Below are 18,092 nucleotides of genomic sequence, written 5' to 3'. Positions count from 1 at the left end.
TTGCCAAGGGAATTAGCTGCTTAGCCACTTCTGAAATTCATTGCGGGTAGTACGTTCACAAATGGGGAATTAGTCACTCTTTAGTTAGTCACATCTTTTTAAATGTCTTCATTCAGTCTAGTGCTGTGACTGGTATTCACAAGACCCCTACCCTGGTGAGTGCCCGCTGTCTCCTATTTTCTCAGTGGAGACAATGTATAGAGTCATCCAGATTTTCACAAAATAGCCATAGTATAGGAGGTTTAGAATTAAATCTTTCTTCTGCTGGATTTGCTCAGTAATATGAACCCAGACAGCTTTTTCCTCAGTAAAAGTCCCAAAACCTTCAGAGCTGTAGGATATTCTGAGGAGGTTATTTCTTGGTCTCTGATCACGTTTTTTCACCTTTCACGTAATGCTTAAATATCAATCAGATAAGAGAGAAAATGAGAGAGTTAGTTTTTCTGACTTTTACCTGTGGTGTCAGCCTTCAGTCATGATCCACTGAATGTTGAGTTATTTCTGGAAAGTGAAACAGTTCAACAGGAGAGCCGTACAAATTACCTGATGCTCCGCTGGTAGAGTCTCATCTGGCAGATCTGGGCTGACATTACGTTGAAAAGGCATTTGAAACCCAGTCTTCCACTTTCCAGGAAAATGCTCTCCCTATACCACTGGTAAAATCACAGCACTTCCCCCAAAATTTTTTGTAAGAAATTAAAAACTGACCTGCTTTTGATACCTCTCTCTTTTCGTGGGTCACTGGTGAATTCAAACATAAGGTGGGTTCTCCCACCCATGCCAGCATTAGACACTTGGCTCTCTCTGAGATGTGGGGCTTAGAAGCCTCTTGCTTCAATATTTTTGAAATTCTTTTACACATCCTCCTACTTTGAGTGGGGATTTCCCTGAGCACCTTCTCAAGGAACCTAAGACTTCAGATCATATAGATAAATCTGAATGCGTCAGGGCACCTAGAAATTAGGATTTGCAACGTGGATATTTGCATATGGAATTAAAAAAAAGACTTGAAAAACATTGACAGGCTTTAAAAATCTGACCCTGTGCACCTAAACTCCATTTGAAATGACAATTTTAGGATCTTAATTCTCTTAGCTTTTCAAAATTCTGTCAGTGTTCAGTTGGAAGAAAGGCAGTTCTCCCTTGTTCACTACTCTTCTATTTTCATGGCTGTTCTGAGAGATCAGAAGAGTTTTGATTAATTAAATGGGGTCATTGGAGTCACAAGTAGTGGTCCAGTTCTTCACTATCAGGATATGAGATGGTCCTGACCTCGTGGTGATTTTACCAGGAGATCTCGGGATCCTGTGGGTTCCTGCAGAGCCTGTGAATTAGGTCACAGATGCGTTGAACCCTGAACATACGCTTATTTCTGGCCTAAAGCTGTCGTATGCAAGTGCCAAGTATGAATTCAGATAGATGTTTTTCCCACTGTCACAAGTAGGCTTCACTCCAGGCATTGTTTTTGAGACAGCCATGACGCACTTTGATATATCAATAAGAGAAAAAAAAAAAAAACCAACCCTAATAAGTTCCAGAAAAGTTACATAAACATATCCCACCTGATGCTCCTGTCTTCGTACACACACCTAACTGACCCCATGGGCTAGCACGAAGCATCTAATGTGGTACTGATGCTGGAAATATTGCACAGATGACTCAGAGAACCGACGATCCTACTGGGTGAAGGGGATGCTGGAAAATGCTCAGCGTTAAGCCAGTTCTCTAAAATCTGAATGTGCAAAATTGAATTAGATCACAGTAATTCGATTCCATTGTCTCTAAATGAATTCATTGTAAGAGAACATAGTCTGAGGCTGACCAAGAGAAGGAGAACTATCTATTCAACAGGTGTTACGGGTCAAACCAAAAAGAGATTGCTAAATCTTTTGAGTGTTGCCACATGGGGGTATATTACACGCTATGCAGTTATTACCCTTCAGTAGACGTTGTGCGGTGGAGCACAGCTGCAAACGATTAAAGACACCACTGCCAGCATCTGACAGCAGAATGTCAGTGTCAAAATTCAATTTGAATTGATTAAATAAAGGATGGCAACACTTTTGTTTTATGGATGGCAGCACTTCAGTCACTTTAGATGCTCTGCTTTCAGAAATAAAGTTCTTTCCCTCCCTGCTATGTTTGTTGGGGTGTTTTCAGTTGGATCGCAGTCATTTCTCCAATCAATCAATTAAGCCAGGATTTGCCACTGTGTCTAAGAGTCAGCCACAAAAGAGCTGGTATGGTTCCCTGGTGCTTGGCCAAGAGGCTTCAGTGGGAGCAAGACATCAGGCAGCTTAATCTGACTTCCACCACTGGCACAAGGTTTAATGGATGTTAGGGCAGCAGAGAAATGGTGTTCTGTGGTGTTCAGCTCCTGCTCTCTCAATGGCCCTGTACGGGCCGCCTTTCCCTCCGTGCCAAAAACACAGGGGCGGCTGACGGCAGAGCCAGCGGAGCTACCTGTGCCAGCAAGCTGCTCGACGCAGGGCGATCCCTTGAGCTGTGCTCCATAAGTATATTTATCTCCACAGGCCTTGCAGTGCTACGCCACCTGAGTGACCTGACGCATTGAGTAGTCTCCCCTAAGTTAAATGGCAGTAAGTTACTCAGAGATATAAGATTTTACAGGATTAGGCCTTAAATGCTGACTCCAGGCCAGATCTGCAGCAGGTATAAATCACTGCAGGTAATTTTCACCAGCTGAAATTCTGGCCCTAAGCCCATGAGTCATGTTGTTATTTTTCCACATTGTAAATTCTTGCTGTTTCTTATTTATATTGCTTTAGCACTTTGGGGCACTTGTCAGGGGCCAGGACCCCATCATGCTTGTCACCCTTCGAACAGAAATGCAAAAGACCCTTCTTGCCCCAGAGTGTTTGCAGTTTAAATAACATGCAAACCTGAGTATAGTCATTCAGCTTTCTGTAAGTGCATTATTGCAATCAAGTTTTTCTATTATCCTGCTGGTAAAGCATAAGAAGACAAAGTCTGTGCCCAGGTTGATATTTTTAAGTTAAAAATTTGCACTCTGCTGATACTATGTCTAATTGGCCTTTTAAGCCTAGAATTTGTTGGAGCCAGCGGTAGTGGGGGACATGGTCTTTAGTAACTGCAGTGAGAGGTCCAAAGTCTCTCCATTGTGACACCCCATTTGAGACATAGGAAAAATAGAATTTGCACCTAAGTTGAACCTGAAGTGAGGGGAATCTTAACAGTGGCTGAATATCTCATCTCTCTTGTGTAGCATTTTATCTGATTATTGTTATATTACTTTCATTTCAGTTGTAGTGTGTCCTCCAGCTCCATAGAGCTCTGGTTAGCATCTCTGGAATTATTGCTATTGCCTTTAATTACTCTGGAAGGGGTTTAAAAGTAGTAGAACTACAACTTTTTAGAGCTGAAGTAATGCCAAAAAATTCCCCTTCATTACAGTCCTACCTGGCTGCTTAGAAAAATAATGTAGTGGCGTACAGATCTCCAATTTACTGTGTGATGGCCTCAACAGACCAGAAGAATATCATAGGGTGTATGTCTTTTATTGGGATATCATACTGACAAGCTGTTCTTTCCTTCCATGATCTCTTTCATTGTTTTTTTTTTTGTTGGTCAGGAGAAGACATGGCACAACGGTTTCCTGTGTCCCCTTTTTCCATTTCAGGATGAGCTTTACCCTCAGGCAGACCTTGCTGGGCTACTTTGTCATCAGATTGTGTAGGCACTGGAGAACAAATTAACAACAAAGAAATGGTTCTTGGCTTTTTTTCTAGATACTACCGTAGCCATTTACGATGAGTGTTTCTAAATAATTCTTACTCTGCCCTAATCACTTATTCATTGCTTTTTGGCAAAGCCCTTGAAAGAGGCCTGGTGAAGGCTCTGAAGAAGCTGGATGACTATCTGAGAACCCCTCTGTCCGAGGAGATTGATGCAGACAGCACTGAAGAGGAGAAAGTGTCTAAACGCAAGTTTCTGGATGGAGATGACCTGACTCTTGCTGACTGCAACCTTCTGCCCAAACTCCATGTTGTCAAGGTAAAAGATGTCATGCGATGGTCAAAGAAGCCTTATCTGACAGTGAAGTGCCCAGCTCCAACAGCCGAGTGTTAAAGCCAACATGTATTTCAGCACAGATGTCTTAAGTCCTTGAAGAGCAGAGTCTGAAACACACTTTTGTTCCTCAGTATTTCCTATAGATTAACTTAAGTAACTTTGTATTTAGTACATGGGGAAATTGTCCCATCACCAGTTAGTGGCAAAGACTAAGATCTAGGTATCCTGTCTCTTTATTTTTACCCTGCTGCGAGTAACAGCAGTCTTTCATATTAATTAGTTCCCATTATTCTTAAGAGAGATGTCAAAACTTTAGTCAAACATTTGTAACTTAAGAGCAGCAGTCCATCTTTTGGGGGAATATTTGTTCCAGCTGGTATTTCACACAGAAAAGTTAACAAATCAAAATCACTGCTGAGGTCCAGGATTTAAGATGTACAATGGTTGCTGGTATAGTGCAAATGGTGTACATCATCTTGACTTCTAACTGTTGCATTTATTTAATTTATCAGATTACATGTTTCTTTAGAATAAAGCAAGTACCTGGCAGACCTTGGCAAGCAAGAAAGCTAGGAATTAAAGCCAAGTCATGCATCTAATTTGGCTCCATGAGCCAAAACATAAACTGAGCCTGGGAGCTGACTGCACACATGCAAAAAGAAAAAAAAAAAAGTAAAAAAAAAGTGCATAAGTCACCAGGTAAGAAATGTGATAATATCCTCACAGGTTTAGCTCTTTCTTTGGCTCGTCTTCATTGGTGACGTTGGAGTTAGACAATGCAAAATGAATGTGTGGCCCCTTACTGGTTCCTGTCTTCTTGGGGCAAAATGAAAGATGTCAAAAGAGAATTAAAATCTTTCTCAGACAAGCATAGCCATAGGATATTGCCTGAAAAGCATTTTACAGATGGAAGAAAAGGGTAAACTATTTTTTCATTTGATGGAAGATGTGTGCTGGAAATTGTGAAAATCTTGACTTGAATTGCCCAGCAGGTTTTATCTTCCCCATGTGTGTGTGAAGCATCACTGAAGGCAAGAATGCTTAATTAAATGCAGTTTAGGACAGGATTTGGACTTGCATACACCAAGTGGATCCTGGTAATAAAAACAAATCACAGTCATTTCTGAGAATATGACTGTCCTAAGAAATCTGAGATGGAAAACAGCTCTACCATGTGCTTTAAAAATAAAGGGGAACACTGTGGCACATATGTATGCAATTTATGCCCAGGAACAATTTTATACTGTCAGAAAAATTAGAGATTGGAAGCATTCATTAAATCAGCTAATCCATCCCTTCCTATCAGCTAGTTCATTCTGTCACCACAGGATTATTCTATATGGTATATTCTTACAGGAAAACTGAAATATCCCAATCCAGCAAGCTACTTAACCAACCAACTAGCTTTAAGCACAGATTAGTCCCATTGACTTCAATGGGACTATACAGGTGCTTAAAATTAAGTATGCACTTAACTATTTTCCTGAATAAGGGCCTGAGTGTTTTTAGAAATCGAAAATTTCCCTTGATAGACAATTTCCTAGTCTAACAAGTCTTGAAATAACCATTTTCTCCCCCAGTTTATCCTAATACTCCTGTTTCTAATGTCTGCTAAATCATCTTGGTTTCTCAATCACGGTACTGATACCACCCTGAATTTTTCCTTTGCTTGAACACGGATACAGCCTTCCAACAGCTGTAGGTGGTTACATCCTCTGACATCATTGGCCAGGCAAAATATATGACATATATGTTAAATATATATTATGTTAAATAGAAATATAATAATTAAATATGTTAAACATAAATACAATAATTAATATTTAAATATGTTATATATTAATTGTTACTGATGACTTTCCCTTCAATCTATCTTCCTTTTTATGATTCGGCTAACCAGCTCTTCCTTATTTGGCATCTCAGCTTTAAGAAGTGATGTACATAAGATTGATAAAAAAACCCAAACACCAATATGGTAAAATTAATGAACTTCAGGTGTCATAAAAGTCATAATTTGGTGATAGTTGCCAGGCCATTGCATGAGAGTGTCCTTAGGCCAAGTAGCATCCTTGCAAGATAGGGGACGACCAACGGTCACTTTTCAGGCTTTTATATTATAAGACCCTGATTCTCCAAGCGATTCACTCCTATTTGCAATTAATTATGTGAAAAGAAAAAGTAAGAAGCTCTCTAAAAAGTAATTTGGAGATATATCACCAGCAGAATGCTTTTTTCCCCTCTTTTGTCTTTGGTTTAGATTGTTGCAAAGAAATACCGCAACTTTGAGTTCCCGACAGAGATGACGGGGCTGTGGCGGTACCTGAAGAACGCGTATGCCAGGGATGAATTCACCAACACCTGTGCGGCAGACAAAGAAATTGAGCAAGCCTACGCAGACGTGGCCAAGCGGCTCAGCAAGTCCTAACTGACCTCAGCAGTGGCTCAGTATCCCCTTTTACAGACTCTTCTCCTTATTGCCTTAAGATATACTTTATCATTATACTGTCTGCTTGGCATCCCATGACTTCACCTGTTCAAGTGTATTGGTCAGGGACAACTCTGCTTCTCCCTGGAGAAAAGAGAAGGCAGCTCTAGTGGAGGGGTGGAGACCCTTTGAAATCTGAACCTAAGATCTAGCTCAACTAGTATTATTCACAATCAGTATTGGAAATAAGTCCACTTTACTAGTTTCTTGTTTCATGTTGGGGGTATATCACCACCTGTATTCTTTAGAGTTTTAAAAATAGGATATTAGCTGAAATTTCAAGTAAGAGAGTTAGGAACACATAGAACTGGTTCTTCTGTAGGTTATTTCAAGGACGCTTTTCCCCCCAGTGCTATTGAGATCCTTGAGGCAGGAGCAAAATATGAGAGAGAGAGAGAGGGGAAAAAAAGGAGTTTGACCCTAAAGGAGAAATTCTCTTAGCAGTTATATTTAAAAAAACTCTCTGAATGCACATTCTGTCTTAGCAGACCCAAGAGTTTATAGGGTATTTATTTTTAACTTGGCGCAAGAGGGGGAAGCCTGAGTGAATATGTCAGACTTGCAGATGCTACTTTGCACAAAATTTGCATGATGTTGTTGGATCCGAATGCTTAAAGCGAAAGAAAGTGAATGAGCAATTGAGCAGGCAGCCCTTGGAAGAACGGGGCTCGTGCCAAAATGCCCAGTGGACCTGCTAGTTGGTAGAGACACTCAGACACAGCAATAACGGGGGCAGCGTATTGACTCCAGCAAATAGAGGGAATTGGCACAGCTAACCAAACCACGTAGGATATTGTCGTCTTGACTGTATGGTTGCCAGTTCCTTTATAATTGCTATCTTGGGAAGCTTGGATAGGCAGGAGAAAGCTGTCGCTGCACACAAATTCCAGGCAGGGGAAGCACTTTCTTCGCGTTGGGCTCCAGATGGGTCACTTTCAAGCCCTCATCATCTCACCCTAGGACAAATTTGCTCTGAGATCCTCAAAGAGATCAGGCTAAAACAGAGAGAGGCACAGTTCCAGCCAGAAATTCAGCAAGTATGCTAGCAGAAATCCACGCGAGACGCCTTAGTCCCACTCCTCCAGGGTTTACCGATCCAGGTTATACGATTCCGAATTAGGATTATTTTCTAAAACTGATTATTTTGTTCTATGTGTAGCGTCTGCCTGACACAATCTGCTTTATACTAGTGATTATTTGCTCGTTACTTTAGCAAATTCAGAATGACAGCTCTTTTTCATGAAAATCATGTGCCCTGATATGTACGACAGTGCACATGGCTCTCAATTTTCAGTTTGGGGGGATTTATCGTTGTTTTCAAAGATAAAATAAAGCTGAGCTGTAACCCGATGTGGCTCCCCTTCTGATCAGAGCTGCAGAGAGCTGCACTGATTTGAGGGGAACCCCAAGCTGGTGAACTGTGACCGAGGGGAACCTTGCAGCAGGCTTGTTTGCAGCCAGAGAGCTGGAGGACTGCAGACGGCATCGAAAGCCAGCCTCTGCCGTGTGACGCTGATGACAATCTGAAGCCATCCTGTTGCTTTGGTGGGATTATTCCACTTTTCACACTAACCCAGCTGGGAGCAGAATGTTGCTCGTTGACTGTGAAGATAGTTTGTGGTTGACTATTGTTTCACATGCAATGGTCAATTTGTTCTGAACTTTCCAAAACCTTGGAAGAAAATCCATGAACTCCCAAGTCTTCCCCTAGAACGGGCTATTTTAACAACGGCTAGACTGGAGGGCAAAGGCTCGCACTCTTTAAAATGTTGCTGAGAAATCAGCTGGCTCAGAGAACACTAATAGCAGCCAGAAAAATCTAATGAGATTAGAAGTGTCTGCGCAAGCACATGTGGCTTGTTAAAAACATTTCTTCATAAGATTGGAGTTATTTGTGATTTTTTTTTTTTTTTTTTTGTAAATTAAGGCAATTATTTATTTATTTATTTTAATTGACTTGGTCCTTTCCGTCTGTCTTTCTGGTTTTGTTTTCACTCAGCACGCTGGTCAAGACGGCTCTGTCTGTTTAGAAAAGTGTTACTAGCAATGCTCTGCAAATTCGTTTCTAGTGAAAAGTCTTCTGTCTGATTAATGGTCGCTGGGATTTTTTTACTTTCAGTACGATTTGGCTGGGAGCGTGCCGATCAACGGAATCTACATTTTTCTCAGTTGTCTTTTTCCAGGTTTGAACTTCAATTAGTGGCTTTGCTTAGTCACAGTTGCAGTGAATCTTTGAATGAAGACGCAGAGGCAGATGCAGATTCTTGCTCTGTGCTTATTATATTTAGCTCCTTAAAGAAGATTGTCCAAACATGCAACAGATCTCGGGCAGAGTAAGCGAACCAGTTCAGGGTCCGTCACGATTTTTTCTATCTCTGTGAATCTTCACCAGTCTGCTGACCCCTGTGGTTCTGAAATGTTCTAATATGTCTTACTCTAGTTTTGCTAGAAGAGGGCCAAAACATAGTTGAGCTCAGCGACTTCAAATTGCATCTCTTTTTAAAAAATTATGTTTAAAAATGGTTGGGCTTATACCAAAAAGAAAATGAGCTTTTTGTAAGATGATTTGCATGTTCTTAAAATCTTTTTAGGATTTCATTATAAAACCTGAAAATCCCCAAGGTACCTTCCTTTTAATTAATAATAAAAAAAAATCCTTAAATATCTTCATTTTTCTAATAACACCCCCAAAAAATCTAGATATAATGTCTTGATGGATACGAGAAAGAATAAGAGGGAAATTAAAGAGTTTTCAGCTACCGTGCCCGTTCTGTGTGAATTCAAGTCTCACTCTGCATCCTAACTTTGCATCTTACTCATAGCTCTGATGTAGGCTGATCCAAGATTATGGACAGGTTCAGGCATCCCTGACCTTTGTTTGGGTTTGAAATCCAAGCTCATGTTTTCAGATCTGTAACTTTCGCTCACCTTTGTGCTTTTTGGCTTTAGCCATAGTCAGAAGCAGGAAATACTGGAAATCCTCCATAGAAAAGTGTTTTGCTAAGATTTTTTGAGCTCAGTTCTCAAGACTCAGGGTCCATCACCAGTGAGATTTTAAAGGCCTCCAGACTCCTTTAGGCAGGGTATTTTTGGTGACCTTCCATTGTATTTAGAATTATAAGTAATAAATATTAATCATACAGGATTGTATATCTACATTGGCAAAGCAGCATTTCTGAAAAGAATCTAAGTGACAAGACAGACATTGCAGATTTACAATAACTTTGTTCATAAATTTTTTGCAAGATGTAAAGAAAGACATAGTGCAGAGGGGGGAAGAAGCCAACAATGTGGATTTAATCATCTACATTTCAGAAATGCAGACCAAATGTCTGTAAAGATGTCCATTTCATCCAAACATTTCTTAGATATTTATTTCAAAGCTCCCTGTTCAGTCAATCCAACACTCCATTCATATTGGAACTAATATTGATTTTTCTTCTATTAGCAGTGGTATGGGAGTGTTAGAGGATCCCATATATTAGTTACTCTTATTTTCTGTTAGACTGTTTGAATGGCCAAGAGGTCATCTTGCTGTGCAGGTAAGATTAAAGAAGTATCTGTGTCAAGACTATTTAAACGAGGGCTTCTGACAAACGTTTTTTTCCAATAGAAAGAATGATATAATGATATTGCTTTATCAAGACTAATGTGGAATGTAGAGGTACAGGTTACAAGCTCTTCTCCTATGTTTGCATCAGCTGAAAAGCCACTGCCAGGGAGGAATGACAGTCTGTATCACAAAGAAGCTAGACATCTCTCTTTCCTACAAGAAAGTTCAGCTGAATTGCACATAGCATTTATTTTGAATAGGTATTTATTCTATTTTAACCCCTAGCCACCTCTCTTCCTCTCTCATCCCTACTCAAAGTCAACGCCAAGTGACCCATAGCCATTCTGCCATTTCCTCAGGGCTGAGTAGCAGGGTGCTCATGGATGGGCACGCGGGGAAGCGTGTTGTACCGTAACCCCGTCTTGTGGGGTGAAGCAAAGAGAGCCCCCTTTCTGCATTGACTGAGTTTGGCTAATTGGCTGAGTTTAAGGTACTGCAAAAATTTAGGCAATGGAAATCCCACTTATGTAAAGCCCCAGAAGCACATGGAAACAATCGCTTTTTAAAATGAATCGGTGTTTTAAAGAAAAAAATAACCCCGAAATCTTGTGTCCTCCTTCATGTGTGTTCTTTTAAGCATCAGGAAGTTTGCATTTGTTTATTATTCTCCTAGATATATTCATTATTCTTGAATTGCTTTTGATATTAAGAAATATTTTTTGAGTAAGATTTTGTCTTTCTGCTGAATCTTTCATCTCTTCATTAATTTTGATGTCTGCAATGACCTAGTGATTCCAGAGGAGGCAGGAAAGCTGTGAGGCTTATACTTGTTGAGAAGTTGAAGGAGGTAATGATTTTTTTGGAGAAAACAGTATTAAAAGCATTTGTAAAAATGTGTCTTTTCATCTGGGATACTTTAACCAAGAGTGATAGACTGTTTAGTCTGGACTGTGATTTTCAGCACAGATCTGAGCAGGCCACCATGTTCAAGGCAGCTTTGCCTAGGGATTTCCCCAGGGTACTTGATGTTCCCTCTGAGTCACAAAATTTCCCATTTCCTTGATCAGGAGGGATCTCCTGGTTTGTATTGGCAGTGGACTATGACAGCCCAGTAACTCAGCGCTAGGCAGTGAAAATAGGGGTCCTGTTCCCTTCTCTTCCCTTCTAGCTCAAGTGCAGGGAAAGCAGAAAGCATTAATCTGTTTTATTTCCTTGCCCCACATCCCAAGCAACGCTCCAGCCCTAGGAAAGCACAGGAACCCCATCCAACGCTGGTTTTCAAAGCTCGATCAGTTCGTGTTTTAACGTTTGACCTAAAGGTCTGAAGAGCCCCGTGTAGCTCCTCAGGCACTCACCACTCAGCGTTACAGGACTCGGCAGCATCTCAGAGACCGCAGCAACCACGTTATTCCCCTGTTGCCCCAAATCATTCCCCTTTCACCATTTATTGGAGAGATGCTAAAGCTGAAAATACTCCAGAGGATGCGCTTGAATGTGATGTATTTTGAGCTGTGCTCATCAACTAACCAGCTCTGAATGATGACATTGTCGCAGCTCAGCAGGTCGTGCCTCCGCTGCCAAACGGACGACCCATCGCCCGTCGGAGTAGCAGCGCTCGGGTGGGAAACGCCGAAGCTGCTCAGCCAGCGATGGTGCGACCACAATGAAAGGTTTCAGTGCCACCTTTTCTCCAGCCCGGCTCTCTAGCTGAAGTGTGTTAGCGGCTCAGCTGGGGCCGTGATCCAGCGCTAATGAGCATTTCTAGCTTGCAGCCTGTGAATAGAGACTACTCATGTGTTTAATGTTAAACATGTGCTTGCCTGTTTGCCTGGAGAGGGGCCTAAAAGTCATGACAGAAAAGCCTATATTAATGAACAGCGTTATTATTCTCTTTCCTTTGAAATCCGGTGGCAGAATTCCCAGTGGGGGAATTCCCAATAGGAATTCCCAGTAGAGCCCAAGGCTACATAAGCACGAAGATGTTTCAAGTGTGAAGATGTCCTTAGAGAACAGAAAACACCCAAGGAGAAAAGGAAGCAGCAGTGATATATAGGGTCTTATTACAGAAGAAGGACACCAGTTCTGTCCCAGTGGTAACTGGAGGGACACCACCAGTGCTGTCAGGCTTCATTCTGGTTTATCATGGGGAGGTTCAGCGTGGAGCTGGGACCAGGCCATGCTGCAGTGTAATGCCAAGGCATGTTCTGCTGTATCTCCAACCACACTCCCTATGGTGGTATCCCACAGTGTAACGATGCCTCCATTGTGTCTGCCTCACTCTTATTATGAAGTGGCTTGTCTAAAGAAAACTAAGAAGGGTGGGGGAATTTTTTTTTATATATACATGGAGTAAAAACAATCCAAATATGCTTTAATGGTTCTCAACATGATACTGTCAATTCTCACCACAGGGTGGAATTTGTTGGTGGAAATTAAATTAAATTAAATTAAAACAGAAAAGCTTGGCTATTGCTAATGGGTACTACTGGGAGCCCTAAAAACAGTTTGCAGTGTAGAACCATAGCAGGAGTGAACATCCTTTAATTCCCAGAATCACTTGGGTTTCAAAGGGTCATTTCAGCCCATTCTGCTGCACTGCTGAGAAGTTGCTCTTTCCCTGTCTCCCTAGGTCTATAAACTCTGAAGAATTTGAGAAATGGCTATGGGCACCACATTAATCTTTTTCTTTTTCACTTTTTTTCCCCCCCTTTATTAAATCAACTACTTTAGTTTGGAAGTAAGCAACAAGTAAATAGCATTTGCAAAACAGCAGATCTCTCTACTTTTTCATTAAGGAAGTTTTTAAGAGTTTTCAGGAAATGAGAGCTTATCCCCAGCTTTGGGAATAAACTGTGGTATAAAATATACATAGAAGTGTGATTCCGATTAAATAATTTAAGCGGGAAGATTACAGTTTGTTTTAAGGAGCATGCTTAGGATTAGTCCAGATATTGCAATAGGGAGTTAAGATTCAATTCCAATCTCCATTGTTTTTTTTTCTATTATTACTGATTGTACAACATAGAAACTATATATATATATATATTTTCACTTTATTTAACTGCATTATTTAATTCAATGATGCTGTAAAGTGTGTTGGGATAGAAGGTGGCATAAAGAGGAAAACTGATACTCTTGAAACAGCACTATTATTACTGTGTCTTTGATTTTGTTCCCACTGGAATAAACAAGAGCCACACCATTTAGTTGTGTAGAAGCAGGATCTCGACTTCACAGATCCAGACAGTTTGGCAGTCTCTGAGGAGAAAAGGGTAATTTGCTGTTTAGCAATCTGAGTTCTTGCAGCAGGCACAGCGCATTTCGGAAGGCATCCAGGACCGTCCTTGGGTGAACGGATAGCGTTGCTTGCGAAGGACCACGGTGAATCCCCTGCTGTTATAAAATGAGATTAAGCCATCATGAGATGTGGACGGGCTAACCCTGAACCAGACACATTTGCCTGCAGCGCAGCCGCTAAATTGGTCTGACATCAGGAACCGCAGCGTAAGAGCTTGGCCTCAGAAGTGAGTCAAAGCAGCATCTTTGTCACCAGTCATTTTCCATTTATAATGACACAGATCTATTTTATAATCACGGGGAGGCACAACAGGAGTGTGCTTTGTTCTGCCTAAATCGCATTTCTCGTGCGGGTGCGTTTAAACACAGCCTTTGGCCCCTTGCCGCACACCACACACACCCAAGGCGGGCAGCTCTGGCACAACAATGCACACCCTGTCATGCTTGAATGCTCAAAGCCTCCTGTGCTGAAGCAATAAACTCCTGCTAAATGGCTTAAAAATGTTCCCTTAAGTGTGCTGAGCTGCCATGCTGCCTTCCGTCTCATTTCCAATGTCATTTGGTGTCTAAGCCTTGGGTTTAAATAAACCAGGAGTATATTGCGTTGTTTAGTGCTGGAAATTACTGGGCATTATTAACCATAAGAAATTGGGGTGAAAAACCTCAAACTCCAATTCAACCCTCTTTCCTAGTGCAAAACTGACTGCTTACGCATGCGATTGCATTTTCAGAGGCTGTGAATCCATTCCCAATAGCTGCTTGGTTTGGTTTCTGGAGAACAGGTCCTCATCTCTGCAAATCCTTGTAGCTATGATGGTACACCACCCCCACCACCCCCCTTTCCTTTTTTTCTCTTTTTTTTTTTTTTTTAAATTAAGGGTCCTCCTCTGTGTTGCCTAGAAATTTATGATCGATAGATTTATTTTTGTAGTCTGACTGTTTTCAGTTCTAAAGCCTGAAGATCAAAACCAAGTTGCATAGTGAGATTTGGGGGTGAATGGCAATGCTTTTTTTCCTCAAAAAACACTAATTTTCAAATCCTGACTCATTTGGGGCAGAATCCTGGTTACTTAGAGGGGAGTCTGGGGTTGAAAGAGAGGAAGGGGACCGCACTGTTCATGCTACTGTCCTTCCACTGAAAGAGGATAGCAGGAACCAGTCTGGAAGTCCTGAGAGGTGTATGGACATGGTGTATGGACCTGTGCAGGGACCTGAATGGCCCTAAACTGACCCGCAGTTGCTTAAAAATTGCAATGACATGAAAAAGCAAAATTTGGGATATGAACAACGATCAGGCACAGTACCTCTTTGGGACATTATATAGGCAAAAAATATCTCATTTGAAAGGACACTCACATTTTTAAGTACTGGCCTAGACCCAAGTCCAGGGCTGGATTTTCTCCACCAAAATGTCATTGATCTCAGAAACACCTAATGGCTGTTGGGATTGTCACCACCTGATCTGCCGGGGTAAAAGCAAAATCTCAAGGAGAAAGCAGGAATGATCTTTAAACTTGGACCTGATAAGCTTCCAAGCAAAGTAATTTATTTGTAAACAACTATTTTATAGTGGTTGACAGTGAAAAGTAACCGTGCATCTAGGGGTCTCCATCAGGTAAGAAAGAAAGACAGGATAAATCCCTTCACGTACTTGTGATTTTCAGCTGAGGCACATCCTCTGTTAATGGGCAGTTTTAGATTAGACTGTAACCTTTTGGGGTAGGAACTATACATTTCTTCTCTGTATGTGCAGCTCCTAACACAAGAGGAGCCTGATTAAAGCATTTGTGTGCTGCTCTAACCCTCGTAATATATAATAATAGGAATAATATAATTAAAATGTCATTGCAGTTCACCTTTAATATTATGATTGTGTGGCTGTACTCTGTCAACTGTGAATAAAATTAATGTCCTTTTTGTATATTTTATTATTGAAGAAAGAGTTAAATTTAATTTTTAAAAGCAAAAAAAGCATCTGCTCCTTGTTTCACTTTAAGCTTTTGGATAAATAAGCAAACATTTCTTTTGTATCCTTCAAATGAGTATGCGTTAAATGAAGAAATCCACCTTCCTGAATTGGAGCTGTTTATAATCTTATATTCCAAGAGTGATTAACACCTGACAATTTGAATAAAAGTGGTTTATTTTCTCATTGGGTTATTCCTGAACTTTTGTTTAATTTGTTAATTGTTTTTTTTCTAAACAGGCAACATTCCCTTGGCTGCAAGAAAAAATGAGCGCTCGCAGCTTGGATACAGCTATACTCATCACTGTATCTAAAAATCGATGTAATAGAAATAAAGGGAACAACAGCAAGGACGAGTAAGCTACTCTGTGCTAGAAGAAGAAGCATGGCCAGGGTATAACTCGTGCACTGTCCCCCAGATGTTGGTGCCATGTAGTGGGTGCTGCTGGTGGTACCGTGTTGGCCTGGACCAGAGAGCACTCTCCAAGGCAGCGTCCAAGCACAGCGCACACAGAACCGGTGGGGCTGTAATACAGGTCTATAAAAAGAATGGGTGGGGTGAAATGGGGAATGATTATTCAGTATTTCTCATATCACAGGTTACGTGTTCCTGATGAAATCATCAAGCAGCAAGTTTAAAGCAAACAGAAAGAAGTGCTTTTTTACACAGTGTATAATTAAACTTTGGAGCCCTTTACCGGAGGATGCTGTGCAGATCAAAATGGATATGGGGTTCAAATATGCATATGATAACTTCATGAAGAACAGCTCCATTAGTGTTGTTAAACACATGAAAGTTTGGATGCGATGTCCAGGTCAAGAAGTCCCTAAATACCAGGGCTGGGAGAGGGTCCAGAGAGAAGTAGGTTTCCACTCGCCTTATTTCTTATATTGCTTCTTCTGCGAGAGATTAGACACAGCTGAGGTAGGGCTGGGTGGCTTGGCTCCAGGATGGCCTTTCTGATATTGTGATACACAAATGTGAAGCATTGTAAATTTTATTACAGCACAAGACTTTGAATTCAGCTTCCCCAAAGCAAACCACTTCCAGAGAGACATTAGAGACAGAGACTCAGAGTCCCTCTCACAGCAAATGAGAAGGAATCACCACCCATCTGAAATAACAACAGTTCATCATTCAACAGCTGCAACTGGAGAGGAACAAATAGGATTCCTCCCAGTTTACGTTTCGACTTTTCTTCTGGTCACCAAAGACTGTACGCTTTAGGCCACGTCTCTCTAATACCACATGTCTCTTGATGTGATGTGTGATATAAAAATGAGAATTTATTTCAAAGTCTTCAAACCCAAGCTGGTAGGTGTCAGCCTAATGCTTCTGCTTTAACTAGTGCTGAAATAGCTATTCAGTTGTGCAGAACGGTAGAGGTCCAGGGCCTCGGCTCATTGCTTTTGGACCAAAACCTCCATGTGCAAGCACTGAGGTACATCTTCATAGCAGACGTGGTCTTTCCCTTCTCTCTGATCGTGGCAGCATGGAGGAAAACCAGGACACCTGCAAAACTCACCATCGGGCTTATCAAAGACTGAATAAATAAGGTAGTGCAAACCCTTTTTCACCTCATTTGTAACCAGTCCTGAATGGAAGCACAGCTTTGCTGTTCGGTCACTCAACTGCATGAGGGTTGACCATGGCCAGCGCTGCTATGGGTGCTTGGTAACACTGCCATACGTTTTCTATAGAAACCCACACCTTGCACAGCTCCATCATGTCACTGCATTGCCAGAACCACGTGCATGAGGCTACACCATCTAGGTGAGCATCTCTGAGAGTGGCCGGTACTGAATACTTCAAAGGGTGGTGCCAGGAGCCCCAGCACTTGGCGTTTACCATACTGACCAGACATAAACCATGTTCCACACTGGTGGTTTTTTAGTGTTTATTTCATTAAAAATAGTTACCTATAGCTCTGGCTTCTCTCATTGTACAAACCTGACACCAGTCTCAGGCTCTCCGGACACTGGTCTAGGTGATATTTTACGGTAGTGAGTGCATCAGATCCATTAGGCACTGTGTAAAATAAGAGGTTTCTGTGCGTGAGTGATTGTGATTGCAGACTTGAATGATGAAAAATGGAGTGAGTAACGACCTGGATCACTCATCATTTTTCCTGTCTTTATTTTATCGTTCCTTATGCATCTGCTCTGAACAAGCCAAAGCTTTCCCCTTTCCACAGCCGTGTCTCTATGCTGCTGGTCATTTTTTTGGTCATTCGGTCTCTGAAGGATTGCTTCTACCCAGCTAATCGCTCTATCTGACGGGGATTTGTACTGCTGTCTCTCCCTGCTTGCGACATGAAAAATAGTGTCCTTAGCGGGCTCCACGGAGCTGCTGGCACCTCTTCCTTCAGGGATGGGGTGTGGGGGGGAGCTTGGTCAAGGAGGGTTTAGTTTGGTTTTTCTTTTTTATCTCAATACCTGCTGTAACACTCTACACATCCCGCTAGACACGCTGCAATCAGTCCAGTCTGCGGCAGGCAAGAGTTTAGACATTTCAGGTGTCATCCATCCTTCATATCTCGTGCATGCCTTTCCTTTCATGAGCCCAGCAGATGCCTTTAATTGCCAGCCACTGCTCTTGGCTTTCCAAGCAGTAGCAGAGGAACTATGGAGTCCCTCTGGCGAAGGATGAAACAAAGGGGCCCAGCAGTGTTATGACATTTTCTTGCACTGAATTGGCTTTGGGAAGAATGGGCTCTTTCCTCCCGTTAGATAAGCAC

At 41.6% G+C, this 18,092-nt stretch overlaps 1 protein-coding gene across 3 annotated transcripts in view; it reads left to right on the top strand.

Moving 5' to 3' along the window:
- CLIC5 (chloride intracellular channel 5) overlaps nucleotides 1–15,540 on the top strand; it is a 92,354-nt gene extending 76,814 nt beyond the window's left edge. For all 3 annotated transcript variants that reach the window (XM_075144904.1, XM_075144903.1, XM_075144902.1), the window contains 2 exons: nucleotides 3,854–4,035; nucleotides 6,311–15,540. In XM_075144904.1, the coding sequence (XP_075001005.1) occupies nucleotides 3,854–4,035; nucleotides 6,311–6,478 (350 nt within the window). In that variant the 3' untranslated portion in view covers nucleotides 6,479–15,540. The remainder of the gene's footprint in view (nucleotides 1–3,853; nucleotides 4,036–6,310) is intronic.
- Nucleotides 15,541–18,092: the final 2,552 nt, after the last annotated feature.

The sequence above is a fragment of the Calonectris borealis genome, chromosome 3, assembly GCF_964195595.1.
Source record: "Calonectris borealis chromosome 3, bCalBor7.hap1.2, whole genome shotgun sequence".
Taxonomy (NCBI): Eukaryota; Metazoa; Chordata; class Aves; order Procellariiformes; family Procellariidae; genus Calonectris; species Calonectris borealis.
This window is presented reverse-complemented; position numbering and strand designations above follow the sequence as displayed.